General features: G+C 39.9%; 1 protein-coding gene across 1 annotated transcript in view; it reads right to left on the bottom strand.

Annotated features, from left to right (window-relative positions):
* Positions 1-18023, bottom strand: part of LOC139735023 (clustered mitochondria protein homolog) — a 93176-nt gene that overhangs the window by 39300 nt on the left and 35853 nt on the right. The window contains exon 4 of the mRNA XM_071645797.1: positions 14974-15108. Coding sequence (XP_071501898.1) covers positions 14974-15108 — 135 coding nt within the window. The remainder of the gene's footprint in view (positions 1-14973; positions 15109-18023) is intronic.

The following is an 18023-nucleotide window of genomic DNA, read 5'->3' as shown; positions in this document are numbered from 1 at the left end:
GGATGCGAGGAAGAGAGGGGATATGGCTGAGTGGCGAAGACAACACAAAGAAGTGTCAAAAGCAATTAGAGCTGATCAACGTGCCTTCGTTGAGAGAAAATGTGAGGAGATAGAAAGAGCAGGGAGTGATTCTAAGAGGGTGTATGCTCTGGTCAAAGAAAATGACTCAAAAACCATCAGCAAGGTCAGATGTCATCAATGACAGAAATGGTACCACCTTAACAGAGAGCACAGACATAAAGAACAGATGGGCCTAGTACTGCAAGGAGCTCTACGAGCAGAAGACCCAGGCAGACTCTGCCAACAGCAACCTAGGGGAACAAGAGTTAGAACCACCCCCGTTATTGGAGGAAGTGCGCCAAGCAATGAGAGAAATTAGGAACGGGAAATCACCAGGCTGGGATGATATCCCAGGCGAGTTATGGAAAGCCTCTGGTGAGGAAGGCATAAACATCACGTGGAAACTATGTGACAGAATCTGGAGGAATGTAGAATGGCCCGAGGACTGGGGAAGAGCGGTCTTTATCCCGATACCTAAAAAAGGAAATGTAAAGGAGTGCTCAAACCATCGCACCATTAGTTTGATAAGCCATGCCAGCAAAATACTACTCAAGATCATCAACAACAGAATGAAACGGCAGATGGAAAATGAGATATCTGAAGAGCAGGCTGGTTTTAGAGCAGCAAGAGGCACGAGAGACCATATCATCAACATCAGAAACATCATTGAGAATTGCCGAGGACACTCTGTACCACTCTACCTGTGCTTTATAGATTACAGCAAAGCCTTTGATTGTGTCTGTCATGCAAAATTACGGAACACTATGAGAGAAATGGGTTTTCTTAGCCATATAGTGAAGCTCATCAGCAAGCTATATAAAGATCAAGAGTCTACAATACGAACAAGCAGAGGTGACACAGAATGGTTCAAGATTGGTAGAGGTGTCAGACAGGGATGCATACTATCGCCCCAGCTTTTCAACATCTATGCTGAACGGATTATGAGAGATGCCCTGGGAGATTTCCTTGGTGGAGTGACAATAGGTGGCCAACGGGTAACAAATCTCAGGTATGCGGATGACACCACCCTGGTTTGTAACAGAAGAGAATTGATGGATCTACTCAGAGCAGTAAAAATAGCAAAGTGAAGAGAGGGGGCTAATGCTGCATACTAGAAAGACTAAGATCATGGTTGTAGATGGAGAACGGAGTTTTGCAGATGGTGTCTTTTCTCTAGATGGTGATGCCATTGAAGAGGTGGAAAGCTTCGAGTTCCTGGGTTCCATCATAAACACCAAAGGGGACTGCTCACAGGAGATTAAACGAAGACTAGCAATGGCCCGGAATGTGGTACAAAGTATGACAAAGCTCTGGAAAAGTAAACTCCCTTCCTCCCTCAAGGTCCGGCTACCTAAGATCTACAGCCTTTGCCGTGGCATCATATGGCTCAGAATCCTGGACAATGAAGTCAGCAGACAAGAAGAGACTGGATTCGTTTGAGATGTGGTGCTATCGTAGGATACTGAGGATACCATGGAAAGAAAGAAGAACAAATACATGGTTGCTAGAGGAGCTTGGAGTGGAAAAGAAACTACGGGCTGATATTGTGGCCAGAAAATTGACATATTTTGGCCATGCTACCAGACATCACTGCCTGCAGAAAACAATCATCCAGGGAATGGTTGAGGGAAAACGTAAAAGAGGAAGACCCGCAGCAAGCTGGCTTGATGACATCAAACAGGTGACTGGAGCAAGCATTACAGAGGCTACCAGAGCTGCCGCTGACCGCAGACAATGGCGTTCTCTCATCCGAACCACACCTGCATATTTGTATGCTACGTGACTAGAGAGAGAGATCTTCATGGAACATAGCATATATTATGCATGTACTGACTGGAAGTGATTATCTAGGGAATTTGGGGTTCATGGGGTCAAAGGTCAAGGGCAACACTTCAAAATTTTACTATTTCCCTCATATTTATGCAATGCCAGCAGGACTTAAACTTGGTGTATGCATGTATAACCCAAAATAGAGATTCTCTGGCAATTTCTTTTTTTTTTTTTTGCCAAAAAGGTCAAAGATCAAGGATCAAGAGAAAGTGCTGAACTTGCTTCTTCCTCCATGTCTCGGAAGTGGCTCATGGTATCTTGAAACTTAGTACATATTTATGCATGTTCTGCCTGACAGTGATTCTCTTATGAATTTTAGGGTCAAAGGCCAGATGAAAATGGAAACAATTTTCTACTCAATACCAAAATTGCACTTTTTCTCCATACCTTGAAAATTACTTAATGTATAAACTTATGAAAGGGCCAAAGTCAAGTTAAAGTCCTAAAATTCCCAAATACATGCTCTCCTATTCATCCAATTAGACCTAGGTCAAGGAAGGTGACCATTTTGAATTTTGAATGGAAACAATGTCATTATCGTTTTCAAATTCCCAGTAACAGGGCATTTAATCTTGTTGCTTTCGCGTGGCCTTTCTTTCTATGATATACAAGAAGTAAATTTGTTATTGCTTTCAGCAATAACAAATTGGGGCCCGTTCATCTATATCATGACGAACCTCCGGAATAACGAACCTTTGGGGGAAAAAATGAACCTTCGGAATAATAAACTATAACTACTATTGTTATATTGTACAAGCTTTAACGCCGACATCTATTAACCTACTATATTACTACTTTCACTCTTTGAAAGGAAACACGCCAACAGCCAACGACACAACAGGAATGGAAACAATGGCATTATCGTTTTCAAATTCCCAGTAACAGGGCATTTAATCTTGTTGCTTTCGCGTGGCCTTTCTTTCTATAATATACAAGAAGTAAATTTGTTATTGCTTTCAGCAATAACTAATTTGGGCCCGTTTATCTATATCATGACGAATCTCCGGAATAATGAACCTTTGGGGGAAAAAATGAACCTTCGGAATAATAAACTGTGACCAATATTGTTATATTGTACAAGCTTTAATGCCGACATCTGTTAACCTACTACTACTTTCACTCTTTGAAAGGAAACACGCCAACAACCAACGACACAACAGGAATGGAAACAATGTCATTATTGTTTTCAAATTCCCAGTAACAGAGCATTAATCTTGTTACTTTCGCGTGGTCATTCTTTCTATAATATACAATAAGTAAATTTGTTATTGCTTTCAGCCGGCAGCATAGCTTTCGATGGTTTGTGATATCATTAGAATTAAAACATTGAGCTCTCCATAGCTGACAATTGTAAAGTAGTAGCCCGCCAAAGTTGGATTACCTTTTTTTGATACGCACTGTATAACCTGAAAAAAAAACAGATTTATTGGGTTTTTATCAATTGTACATTATAGCCACTCAAATAATGATGTATTGTTTGAGTTAGTCTTCGTACACCACTTAATTACCAACTGCTAATAGTAGTCGTAATCTTCGTTGTAATATTAAACTAGAAATGTCGCTATGACGACTGGTATGCCTCCGCCATAATGCATGATTCTCCTAATAGGTCTATAGTACATGTGGACAATGTGTGATTACATTTTCACAAAATTGGCAAAATATTATAATGGCATGTTTGTCACAAATGTGTTGAATGGTCACCTTCCTTGACCTAGGTTTAATTGGATGAATAGGAGAGCATGTATTTCACTTGATCTTTGACCTTTGACCTATCGTAGATTTTTTGTTGGGGGGGGGGGGGGTGCACGGGGACCATTTCTGAAGAATTTATGATGTAACCCAGTATGGGCCGACATGAACTACACAGATACTTCCCTTCATTTTGTTATAAAAAAATAAGATAGCCATGTTTCATTTTAAACTCTGAAAGGCCATTTAACAAGTTCTTTATTTCTTAGCGCTTTTAGCATAAGATTCTTCTTTTTTTTCACTTTAATCTTACAATAAGAGGAAACTGTCACGTAATTTTTTTTCTTTAACTTTTTAATATCAGATAAGTTGTGATTAATTTCACGTTCTTGGAGGGAATCCAAAAAGACAAGAAACTGTTCATATGGGAAGCTGAATGGATCGAGTTTGGTAACACAGAATAGAAAAAAAAACATTTTTATTTCATATAAGGAATAGAAAGTGTAATTTTTCTTTCTTTCTTCGCCGATTTCGATGAGATTTGATCAATAGATAGCAGTGATCTACAACAAAACCCACATACAGAACCTACGCAATTGCGCGCGGAGACATTGTAACCCTTCAATATTGCTGTAAAACCTATTGAACCATATCCCCTTTAATGTCGTGTAACTTTTAAAGGAATTGATGTATTGGAAAGCCGTTTTCACATGATAATAGCTATGTTTTGGGGATAATTATAGGAAAATTCAAATGTTATTTGTAAATGCATATTAAATGTATGGAAAAGAACATTATAACCAAATTCCCTATCTTTTTAGAAAAATGCTAAAAAACATAATTCCTTCCTTAATATTTCATGACAACATCTATCTATCCCATCAAATGGGGTATCAGCTTGTAGGAAATTTAATTCTCTTCAAAATGATACCATTTTTATGGTAATTTGTTATTCCTAACTAAAGTTATTCAAAAATAATCCGTCTCCTAGCAACGGGCGGCGCCCATCTTAGAAATATGCAAATTAGACGCGCGCGCAACCTTTCTTTCCGCTGGCGACAACCGGATTCGGAAAATACAGGTTCTGACGATCTCCGAACATATCGTAGAATTTTGTTTTAGGGGGGGTGCACGGGGACCCTTTCTGGCTGCTAGACTAAATGTCGCATTACCAGTACCGTACTCTGTTGGATCTTCAACTTTCTTTCTGATACTGCATGTATATATGTGACATACATTTCGAAGACTTTAATTTCCCGAAATTGGGGATCGGGTTCTATTTGCAAATTTAACATGCACAAGTACTGACTGATCCCGTCACGAATACGTCATGCATACATACATGTACATCTTTCTACTAATGGCATTTTGTGAAGTATTTTGTCCAACAGATTTGTCGGACAAATTTGCTCTCAGCCAAAAAGATTCAAGGATTTCAGTAGCTTGTAACAGTTTGTCAAAGAGAATATCTGACAAAATGTTTTATGAAACCCCTCCCCCCTCCCCCCAATTTCATACTCTTTGACTGCTTAACCAAGATACATTTATGTGTTACTTGATATGATATGAAGTTGCAACAAATGTACCCACGTCCATGAACCTTTGCTCTTTGTGAATGAGAGTGATGTCTTTAACATGTCACTCTGTAGTGTTGTATTTGCGATCAGCTGCGCTGCAATGAAAACATCCTTTACACCATACAGGAGTTTACCTGCGAGTCTGACCGACAGTACTCCACAGGCGAGCTGCTTGACATGTGTTGGGTATCATCCTCTCACATGCCATAGGAATACCGAAGGAGGCACCACTTAAAGAACAGACTTTGGGGTGGGGGGAAGAGGGGGAAGGGAGGGGTGTAAGGAAGAGATGGGGAAGAGGATAGGGTAAAGCAGGGGAAGGGAGGGGTGTGGGGAAGGGAAGAGATGGGGAGGGGGTAAAGAGGGGGAAGGGAAGGTGTGGGGAAGAGATGGAGGGGGGGGTAAATCGGGGGAAGGGAGGGGTGTAGGGAACAGATGGAAAAGGGGAGGGGGTAAAGAGGGGGAAGGAGTGTAGGGAACAGATGGAGATGGGGAGGGGGATAGAGAGGGGGAAGGGAGGGGTGTGGAGAAGAGATGGAGAAGGGGAGGGGGATAGAGAGGGGGAAGGGAGGGGTGTAGGGAACAGATGGAGAAGGGGAGGGGGTTAAGAGGGGGAAGGGAGGGGTGTGGGGAAGAGATGGGGAAGGAGAAATGGAGGACATACAGGAGAAGGAAGATGTGGAGGTGGTGGGGACTGAGGGAAGGGAGGGTTGAGAGAAGGTTTGGGAAGATATGGGGGGGAGGGGGTGAGAGGATGGGTGAGAAGACATGGGAGGGAGCAGAAGAGGAAAGATAGAAGACTGAAGAAGAGGAGGAAGGGGGTGGAGGGCGAGGAAGAGAGGGGGATGAGGAGGAGGGTTGGGAAGAGGGGAAGGGTGGGGAAGAAGAAAGAAAGAGAAGATGGAGAAGGGGGTTGGAAAGAGGGCAAGGATGAGGTGGGGGGAGAGGAGGAAGAGACAGGAGGAAAAAAGAAGAAAGAGGAGTAGGAGGAGGTAGAAGGAAGTGGACAGGAAAAGGGAGAACAGGGAAGGAAGGGGAGGGTGGATAAAGAACAGGAAGAGGAAAAAGGAGGTGGAGGGAAGGAGGAGGATCAGGTGGAAGGGGAGGGATGAGAAGTAGAAAGAGGGGAAGACGATTAGATGAAGAAATTACAACTTAGAGAAAGTGTATGAGGAAAGAAGAAAAAGAAGAGAAAGAGGGAAGATGATAAGAGAGGATGAAGAAGAAAACAGATGAAAGAAAAGGAGGAAGGAGTTGGAGGAGGAAGAGGATGAGGGTGATGGGGCAAAATACCGAGAGGTAAATGGTATGTGGCATCCTGTCGAGTGAGACAGACACTCCATGTCACACGGCACAGTGGAAGCAATTTGGAGATAAATGCAACGCAGTAAGATGTGGGGGCCTCAATCTGTACTACAGTTTGTTTTGGTGCCATATTAAGACACGGTCAAGTGTCCCCACATAACAGGTTAAGAGGAAGAGGGTGCACTATACCAGTACATGATACACCGTAAACACGGCTTACACAAAATGGATGCAAACATTTATCATAACAAGAGGCACAAACATTATTATGTTCCTCAATCAATCAATTAATCAATCAATCTACTTTAATATTTATCTCTTTCTCTATCTATTGATCTATTAAATAGCAATGATATTCATGTATGTTAATGTATGTATGAAATGTTAGGACACCAGATTTTGCTCGAGTAGGCATTTCTATTTTTTCTTTTCTTTTACCTGCATATTCTTCACTGTTTAATAGCTGGTGCAATTCTGTCTACTATCGATCTGTGAGTACATGTGATGTGGATCACTCTGAATCCATTTAGCTAGCCAGTTGGCTCTCTCACAGCACTTTGTCTGATCAAACCATTGACAAAAGCTGTAACAATACCAAACTTTTGCAAGGTACATTTAAGGTATCAAAGCACTAAATGAAGTACAACAGGTAAAAATCAATTACCGTACTGCATCGGTAATCACAACCGTACTGCATCGGTAATCACAACCAGCAAGACCACAGAAAGAAAAAAAAAAAGACTGAAGAAAGTTATCCACTGAAATGCAGTCAATATACAACTAATAAAATAACCTGCTCATCTAGAAAGAAAAACACACTGGGAACTGGGAATCTAGTGGTGATAGTACCCTCAACAAAGAGCAGCTCAGAAAGCCATAACGTCATATGACGAGTTACCCAGTTCAGCTAAGGAAGTCATGCACATCATGAGCTTTTTCTGAAAAAAAGGCAATACTCTGAAACCATGAATAACCTTTACCGGACCGCCCAATCTTTCTGACTGAAAAATAGGGATGATATGGCTCAGAAGTCGGAAAGAAAAAGCAGTTCCAACAGCGGTACGTAGCAAAATTGTGAAGCTGGGTATGGTCAAAATTCAGATTCCTTCCTCTAAATTCAGAGTGGCTGGGAAGTCTGCTTTACCCAACTGAAGCTAAAAGAATCAAATGTAGCAGAAAGATTCCCTGTACCTCCAGAACTACTTGTAGCCCTTTCATGATGGGCTGATTTTGCTAGAAGAGGCATGTCCCATAGACGCCTGCCCCAGTATTCTCAGGACTCGTCTTCACAGATTATCTAATGCACTGTACATTCATCTCTTGTATACTTTAAAAAAAAAAATTGAACAATTTTATGATCTCAATGTAAAGTGAAATATGACATCACAATATATGTGCTGGAACTGTCCAATGGGACTCAAGTGTAAGACTGGTGTAGTTCCAGTAATCAAATCAAACAGGATTGCCACTGTTTGTTGCTTCATGGTGCAAGATAACCTGTAGTTAGCATCAGACTCATTTCTCACTGAAAATATAAACCATTTTTTTTTTTACTTTGCCTCGAGACAAATTAAGTCTTTCACTACTGTTAGCAACAGGTATGCACTGCCATTGATATATTGTTGCAGTAATAGTCAGGAGGGTTAAGCATGTCTTCTCATTTCTCTCCCTGTGTAAGATGACAGCTAATGTTGAGTGCTCTCATTTGGGAGGTGTCATTAATGCTGCTCAAGCATTTGACCTTGGGATGCTCTACCTGTGAGGAGGGACAAGCTACATGAAGTATCCGCCATCCCAATTAACCCTTCATGCCACATGGAATGGAAGGGCCGTGCCTGGGATGGGATGGGGCTCACTAGAGACGAGTTATGTTTCATTCCTAGATGCAGGCTTGTTTATGAAAGCTTACTGTAGTCTTCTTCCAAGACTCCCAGCATAAAACTAATTTTAGTTTTTTTTTTTTTTTTAATTAGATTATTCTATTTTTATGAATTCCTTCGTTTATTTTCACTGAATGAGACATGGATGATTGTGACAATAATCTGAACAAGTACAGCATGACATTGTGAAAGATAAAACAAAGTTATATCATTAAGTGGAGAGGTCAATGAGAAGGCAATGGACCTAATTTTGGGCCTCACTTTAGTATATTAGCACGGGCCTTATTTCAGGCCTCATATTAGCACATTAGAATGGACCTTGTTTTAAAACTAACCATGAGAAAGTATTTTTAAAAAAAGATGAAAAAACAGTGACAATAAATGAAAAAAAAATCCCTTCAAATGGGCAAGAGTCAAACACTTTTAATAGGCAAGCATCTATTCACTTTTCTTTTTTTGATGATGAATTTAATTGCCCCTGGATTTCGGGTTTACAATGACCTGCCCAAATTGTCATGTAATCTTATTTCTCAAAGTTGAATGCTGATTGGTCCATCCAATGAGACAGGGTCTAATAATTTCTCTGCCTCCACTGTTCACTCATTCTTCACTTCTGGGGAGAAATGAATCAAAAAGATATGACAACAGTCTGCTCCAATCATACTGAGCTTCAGATCATAATTTCTTCTATTCTTAGAAAATACAACAAAATCATTATTATTATTATAATTATTACTATCTATACTGAATTTCAGAAAAGAAAAAAAAAACACAGTACAATAATCACACATACACACACACACACACACACACACACAAAATGTAATTCAGAATATTAAAAAAGGGTTTCTCCCAAAGCACTGCCCTGAGCTGACAGGCAGGGGGGAATAAAGCATTCAATAATAACTAAATGAGAATAGGGCACTGCGCTAGGCTTAACCTAGCTACTCCTCTTCCCATGCGTTATGTCTGAGGGATATTTTCAGCTGAAATGGGATTCCCTGGGATTAGTGACAATGAAAGGGGATACACCATGCTGAATCTCCATGGGCCTCGAGCACATGCTGAGCTTGGTGGATGTTGTCTGACTCGCTGGAAGAGAGACTATGAGTGGTTCAAACAGAGGGGAAGACGTTCAGCTGTTTTTGACTGATGCGAGAACTTGACTTGTGATCAAGGCTGCGTTTACTGGTATCTAAAAATTTTCTGAGGCAGAATCATGATCCTAAACATGTTTGAAGCATTTTCAGAGGTTAGATAAACGCAACTGTGTTTTCAAACACGTTTAGAAATTTATGCTGTTTTGAAATACGTTTGAGACCATGATCGCGGTTTTGGGAGTAGATAAATGCAATGCCGTTTTGAAACGTGTTTAGATCTCTTGGTCAAATCCCAGCTATTTCCGGTTGTGCTCTCTACCCATTATTTGTGTGTGACTGAGGAGGCATGTTTGATGGTATGCAGTTGACCTTTACTTCCCGGGTCGAATGGCGCAAAGTAGCTGCGCAGTGACAACACTCGAATCGTGATTGTATTTTATGGTTAGATAAATGCGGCATCCCCAGAATAGCATTTTAAACCACATTCGCAAACACCATTCCAAACATGTTTTGAAACGTGATTCTCTCTCTCAAGTCAGATAAACGCAGCCTATGATTCTGAAATGCTTCTGAACATCTTTGGCATTACAAAGTGCTCAGATACTGCACAACATCTAGCTAGAGTCAATTGGAAAACACCCCTGCCCCATCACTTAGACAACCTATGATCATGGAAATTTATTCTGGATATTTGCGACTCAAGTTTGCTGTCATAATTTTACGTAAGTCACAGCTAGCATACTTCTAATGACATTAAAAAAGCAAATACTCTGGTATGTGTGCGAGCACTCATTAAATCATTCTCCACAAGTTTATACATTGTCACAGCATTAACCCTATTAAGCCCAAGCTATTTTGACCCCTCGCAGGCCCAAGGGGGGGGGCACATTGTGCCCCCCCTATATAACTTTTTTATTATTTGATGTATCATCGTCATATTTGGCACATGGGTAGAGTAACTCATACTCTACATGACCGTACATTTGAATTTTCTCAAGGTCACCCATGGAGGGCGCTATTTTCCAAAATATAAAGAAATACATAGGAAATATGCCAAAAACATGATTTTTCTGTATAATTTCTTTATTCTCATTATATATGTCTTATTATAGACCAATCATATTCATATTTGTCACAAATGATAAGCAAGTGGAATCTTATTATTTGTTATGGTTGAAATTTCTCAAGGTCACCACATGGGGGCGCTATTCATGTCAGCATAATAATACATTATGAGACCTGAGATGAAATGTTTCGGATGGGTACATGTATAGTTATGACACTTCATATTTGCATAATAGTGGAATTTCAAGATTGCAGATTGCTAATATGATAAACTAATGATATTAGAGGCATAACTTGGGTGAGGGAATCAAAATAACACAAAATAGAAGGGCAATCTTTAGAAAATATCATTTTTTTTTCAATTATCTCTATTATATCTATTGTTTTATTCCTTTGTCTCATAAAAACAAAGGAAATAATAAGAAAAACTTTCCAGGACCATAATTACTTCAAATTTTGCTCCTTAAACAAATTTCAGCCAAGAAACACCCATTTCATCCACTGTAATGCTGTTAAATAAAATGGGAACAGAAAAAAGATGCAAAATCTGACTGACATGGTTGTCAGTTTATGGTTACCATGGCAACCAGCAACATCAAATATAGCTAAATTATATATCAAAATGTTCGCAATAAGATTTTAGGAAAAGTCACCAAATTTGGTTGAAATCGGATAAAGGGCGAAGGAGTGGCAAATGATAATCTGGTAGGGGGGGCACAATGTGCCCCCCCTTGGGCTTTATAGGGTTAATGTAGGAGGGCAGGGTGATAAAAGAGTTTTCAGGTTTTCATAAAAGCACATTGAGTAAAAGCAAGTAATCTAGAAACAAAAAGAAAAGCTGTCCTCGCTAGGATGACAACTATCCTCATCATGAAGTGAGAAGTAAGATCTAGTCTGAAATTAAAGGGAACGCAAACCCAAAGAGCAATGTGGATTGAGTGAAAGCAGTAACATTAGTAGAAGACATCAGTGAAAGTTTGAGGAAAATCGGGCAATCGATGCAAAAATTATGAATTTTTAAAGTTTTGATGTTGGGACCGCTGGATGAGGAGACTACTAGAGGTTATGACGTATGAGTGGACTACAATATAAGGAAAATATAAAGGGAATTCAATAAAAATTCATTTTTCATGAAAATTACACATTCCATCAGCTTGATACTGACATATGTTAGGGGTAGCAATTATTCCCCCTGCTTTCTGAAAGCGGTTAGTCAAGGACTCTTTCAATTTGCTAGAAAAGTAAATTTTTGTGGAATTCCTTTTATATTTCCTTTATGTTGTTGTCCACTCATACGTCATAACCTCTAGTAGTCTCCTCATCCAGCGGTTCCAACACCAAAACTTTAAAAATTCATAACTTTTGCATCGATTGTCCGATTTTCCTCAAACTTTCACTGATGTGTTCTACTAATGTTAATGATTTTATTCAATCCACATTGCTCTTTGGGTTTGCGTTCCCTTTAAAGGGGATGGTTAGTAACTGATCAGTGGGAATCAGTGGGAATGCTGGGAGGATAATTGTTCAAATCCTTGTGGGATTCATCTAAGAGTACATTATATATCTATTGTTGTGTGAAAATTATTTGCTTCATAATGGTCTCATATTCAAGTAATGTGCAGTTTAATGTTTCCAGGTTAGCGTGCCTGGTCAGTGACGGGGCATTAATTTTATTCTCATACTTCTTCTTTTGCATACTGCATTTAATGTGCTAAGTTGATATCATTTGCATGCTATCGCTAGTTACTGGGGGCAAGTCATACGGGTTGGCATCATTCGCCCGTCTATCTTTGAATGCCAATGGCACATTCAAATGGGTTTGTGCATATGGTGAAGGCATTAAGTTCATCTAGCAAATGTCACACTGACCTTGAATTGAATGTTGTGATATACTTACCACCTGAATCGTATTTGTGAACCCCAATAACCCATTTCCGTTTGAAATCCTTGAGGATGTTAGACAAGCGAGGGCTACTTCCCCTTTTAACATAATTCAGGTTTTAAATCACTCTCATACTGAACTTGCAAACTCTTTCATTAACAACTCGTGACAATGGTAACGAGAAAATGTGTTACAAAGTTGCAATTCCGGTTAAACCAGCTCCTTTTCCCGTCATATAAAAGACAAATGTAAGTGAGGATAATAATTGCACCATGAATGCATAAATACTACGAAACTTTATTTTTTGTTCTATTTGTTGAAAGTACACTTTGAACACAGAATGTCCAAGTAAGATTCTTGGTTGAAAACTGGACAAAATGTCCATAACACATTTGTAATATCTAAAAATATCAGAACACAAAATCTACTGGTCACATTTTCCATGCAATCTTTACTTTGCCTTTTAGCATGCTGTTTTGAATTCATTTCAATTTTTGCTGGTGAACAGGATCAAGACCATACGGTGATGTCTTATCTTCCACTTAGCACAAAATTTAGCGGGTATCTCATGGTACAAATTCCTATTAATACCCATTCTATAAGTGGAGCTTTAAGGAAAAGTTGGGTCCCTTTCAAATCGATCACTCCGTCAGCATCCGGATCAAAACAACAGGATTTCTTGCAGAAGTCCCCACTCTCCTGAGGCGAGTTCAAACAAAGGATCAACATAACTGGTAGGCTATGTGAGATATGGGGTGCATGTTTGCCCCCCTGTCCAAATCTTTAAGTGTTGAGAGATGGGGGTATGGAGCTGATTTCCATTTAACCGTTTATTAAGAGGATCAACTTTGCTGGGCCTCTCCTCTTGCTCAAATAAAATTGAATAGCAAATGGCGGCTGCTTCACTCATCATACATACGTGTACTCACACTGGCAAAGAGCACACAAAGTTGCATACATACCAAAATTAGATCATTGTAGCTTAGAAGGACAACTTGGTACTATAGGGTAACTGTATCACATTATTAGAATGATAATAAATATGGAACATTCATGCAGAAAATTTGATGGCCTTGGTTCAGGAGGACATGAAGGTGTCTATCGAGGCTCAGAGATTCGAGGAAAGCTTTGATTTGTTTCTTACTGCAATGGTTTGCAAAAGTGTATAGTGACGTCCTGATTACATGCGGAGAGAGTCTTGTCTTAGAATGAGCTTAATTTCTCAGTTCTGCTCACCTAACTGACATCTTGAAACCCCTCCATCCTCCCTCCCCCCCAAAAAAAAAAAAAAATGGAAATGAAAACTGCATAATCACTTGATTTACTTATACGTCAAGTTTCTTCACAAAGTCTACTGGTGATACAGCATCACATTGTGAACGAACCATGTTTGGGCAAAATGTTGACAATGAAAACTGGCATAATTGATCAGAAATCAGAAAAACCAAGCAAAATAAAAGATGCCTTTTAGCTTTTAGCCAGAATCTCTCGTGGTGCAAAATTAGATTCCGTGATTGTACTTATGTACAAAGCTTCATGATGGGAAAGAGAATCTCCCATATAATGAGAATATGAGGGTATACTTGTGACTGAAATATTGAATTCAACCTTTTTATGTGTCCAACCACTTTATTTCTCATGCCAAGCTTTTTCATGAGCATTCACTAATCCCTCCATGCTTGACCTAATAGTAATGCTAGCAAGCACACTCAGATGTAGGGATGTCCCTTTTATACCCTGCATGCACTCCACATCCTGCATAGCAGGGAAAGCCCTGCAGTGTGGGACTTTCCTTGCCATGAAGAACCATCTCATATATTGTTAATGTTCAAGGATGCTTCTCCAAGCGCCCTCAAGAAAATCAAATTTGGGGACAGAATTTGGAAGGGAGAGTTACCTTTATACACTGGCACATAATTGATAGCGGCTAGCTGAATTAATTAAACCGCACAAACTGCACAAACTTTGACGGTGGCAAGCACCTCTTCAGCACCAAGCACGGCCCAGACCACAATTGTCCCCAGAGCTCAGGGCCTTCTCGGGGATCACCGTGGAGGGTCAGTGTAAATCCCGGAAGTGGTAGCGCCGCGCACGTCGACCTTACGATTGTTTTTTTATCAGCGGCATTTGTATTCTCCATTCTTGTCAATGAGAATTTCTGAGCGCTAGCTTCTTTGTCGCAGTCGGCTAGGGTAGAATTGCACTGCATGCGCATGTGTACTTGCAAACTGTCAATATTGCGATTTGACTCCAGAAGTTTTACCTAGGTCGTAAGGTTTGTATGGTCATAGATGATAGTAGGGCTTGTCCACGCGGGTAATTTACTCTGGACGGCTAGTCGCGGTAGCGAAATTCTTTCAAGAGTATCTTGGTCGGAGGAAGAGTTCGTGGTAAGTTCCCCCGACTGGAGGAAGTTACCACGACCTTGTTTAGACAGGCACTACTCCTAACTTTCCTCCAACCTTCCCCCGACCAAGCTTCCTCCGACCCTTCCTCCGAAGTTACCCAACCAAAACTACCTTCGTCTGAACGGCACTTACGAGTGAAGACCAAAAACACCAGGTGAGGATTAAACTCCATACCTTCACTGAGGACTGTAGAGAGTGATGAGAGGGATTGGCAGTCCACTCCATTGTAGGCATCTGAGGGGTCCAGGGACTTGAGCAGATCTCTCACGTGGCGGACGTGAATCCTGGCCTCCCGAACAGTGTACGGCTCTAGATAGGAGAAAAGAATATATGAAAATAAACATACGTGAGAGAAAGATATGAGATAGGGGTGTGAACCTTGTAAATTGCACTGCAGTATTCTGAGTGCTGAAGGGGCATATTTTTGGTGAAAAAAAAACAAACTGTATTTAGTTTGATATAGAATGTGAAGTGATACAAAATGGGAAACGCAGTATTTTCCATGAATCCTGCAGTACGTTTAGGAAAAAAAAAATATCAGTACAAAAATACTGCCAAAAAGTAACAGTTGGCATCTCTGGCAAAAGCTCATAAACTTGTATTTTATAAATCGTGTACTGCTGCTGATTGTTGTTGTTCTTGAGCACCTTTAGAATTCATTATCCACAACAGTCACAACCACTTTTAACAAACACTGACTTTTCTTCAACAATTTTGCATCTGAACTCCACTATGACTTCAGGAGAAAATAAACAATGCATGGAAAGCAGTATGCACAATAGAATATGAACTGAAAGAACAGTGAAATTATACATTTGGTATCTTAATATCATTACTACCATTATCAGAGTGTAAAGTATGGTAAAAAAAACAAGGATACAAATGTGGTAACAAGCTAATAGGAGGCAAGTATCCTTTGTTTATACACACATTCTCTGTCCACCACAAAATGCCTCAATCAATACTGAATTCGATCAAGCAAATTTGTGGGCATGAAATTGAACAGGTGCTTGCCTATTTGCCAATAAAAATACAATGTGTACATGGCAGTGTCTTCTTGAATTTTCCAATCTCCGGGCGCTCCTTTCCAATTCACTGAACATGTTACAAACAACCGCATTCTGCTGGTACAACAGAGATTGCTGTCATCTAGAACGCGTCTTGAAGAGAATTCTGGGTCAAGACAGCTATCTTTTGTGAATGTATTACAATGGTATGCATCACAATAATTCTACAATAACTAAAACCATTGTCATGGGTATATATGCCAAATTCTAATATGTACTTGACATGCATGCTAATGATTCAAATTCTTGTAAAAAAAACAACATAAATATGCCAATTAGAAGTAGCTACACAAGTTGTAATAGACACAGAATATATTTGCTGCTACATTGTATTCATTTAACCTGTTCCTACTATAATGTATTATGCATTTGATAGAATTGATGCAAGGGACCCAGTTGCATGCACTGGTTATTCTGTTTGGCAAGCCTACGTCATGCTTTGGTTGTTGAGCAGCAACCCTTTTAGTACAGGCTTGCATAAGATTTGAATGTACATTAGACTGCTGGAATACACTAATACAGTACGCCTTTGACTGATGAGAGTACATGTATGTATTATTGCCGTAGGGGTGGCAATAAATGATTTTGTAATTTATTACAATTCATAGAGTTTTCCTATAGCCTAGTATCAAAGCATTTCATCTTTTACCTGCTCCCTCCCAGTAAGTTCCATAGGCAGAAATTCACCTACTAGTAGTTGTTGCTAGGCAGGGCAAGCCTCCTGTAACCTTTGTGGTTGGTAAGGGCAACTTTTGTGAACATGGCATGCATACATTTAGTATTACAGTATTAAGTAGCTACAACCCCTATTCAAGCTTAAAGATGACGGATAGGCAAATTTTGACAGTTTTGTAGATATCTCATATCATATGCCCTTTTAGAGGGTTGCTGCAATTGTATGTGCTCCTTTGAAATAATCCTGCCCTAATTTTATCCCCAATCCCTGCAGTGAATTGAATAGGCAAATACCCCCTGCCACAAAATACACATTAATTAGCAATTCACACCACACAGTGCGAATCTCGGCGAATGCCTGATTCTGTCCAGCGTATGTGGCTCATCACAGCTTCAGCGCACAACATGAGGCTGTGACAAATGCACACACATCAATCATACTTTTGATAACCTCACAGGATTTCAGTGTGACCTTGACACCAATCTCAAGGTCATCCCTCCATTATCATTTGGTGCACTGGGGGTATCTCTACAATGTACCTGCACACAGGACTACAGGATGGCTTTCTAATTGTTGACATGATTTGTAAATTTTACGGGGAGGGAGGGCTAAAGTATTATGTTCGACCCAAGGTTACTAGTACACAACTGCTGTCTTTGAGCACTCTAAATCCAGAGGCAAAGCCCTTAGCAGCATCATACTGTATTTGGGTGTTTGTAGTCTTAAAAGCTGCTGGACCTGAGCAATACCCATAACATACTGTCCAATTACTTTAAACAGATTAAATGGGCAAATGGTCAATTAAAACAACCATCAACACTTGATGAAAACAATGCAATCCACAATATAGATCTTTTGAATAAATAAAGCTTCAATCTTGGCCTTCACTGACCGACATAATAGCCACAGAGGTGCATGAGTCATCAGATACTGGACAGCTCTATTTCAAAATCAAATTTCACAATTTACTTAATTTTACTTAATTATTCTTTAATTGCATAGTGGGCCATAAATTTACTGAATACTGCACACTAAGATGCAGATATAATGAGCTCATAACTTGACCTTTAGGTGCTGCATTTGTTGGCCATGCCTGATCTTTATCAGAATTCAAAGTCTACAAAATCTAAGATTAAATGCTGTTGCCTTATCAATTTTCTGTTGACTGTGTTAGTTGATCATGCTGCTTTTTGCTTACTGCACTTCCTAAGGCTGACCATCAGTTAATGATTTCTCAGTCTGGTTTGCAATAGGAGCACCAAGTAAACTCCGTATGAACTGGTGTAATAGTGTGTGTGTGTGGGGGGGGGGGGGGGGGAGAAGATGTTTGGTCCCTGGATTATAGGATACACTGCACACGCACACACACTTGAAAAGACTAGTAGATAAACTCATCCACTGCCCAGATTTATTTCCACCTGAACATATAAACCAAACCACTGGACATTACGCAACACACCCAACACTAGTTGGTAAACCTT

This window comes from Diadema antillarum, unplaced genomic scaffold (assembly GCF_040938485.1).
Source record: "Diadema antillarum isolate AM-2024a unplaced genomic scaffold, OU_Dant_1.0 seq00000562_RagTag, whole genome shotgun sequence".
Lineage (NCBI taxonomy): Eukaryota > Metazoa > Echinodermata > Echinoidea > Diadematoida > Diadematidae > Diadema > Diadema antillarum.
Note: the sequence above shows the minus strand (reverse complement) of the source record. Positions and strands in the feature narration are given on the sequence as shown.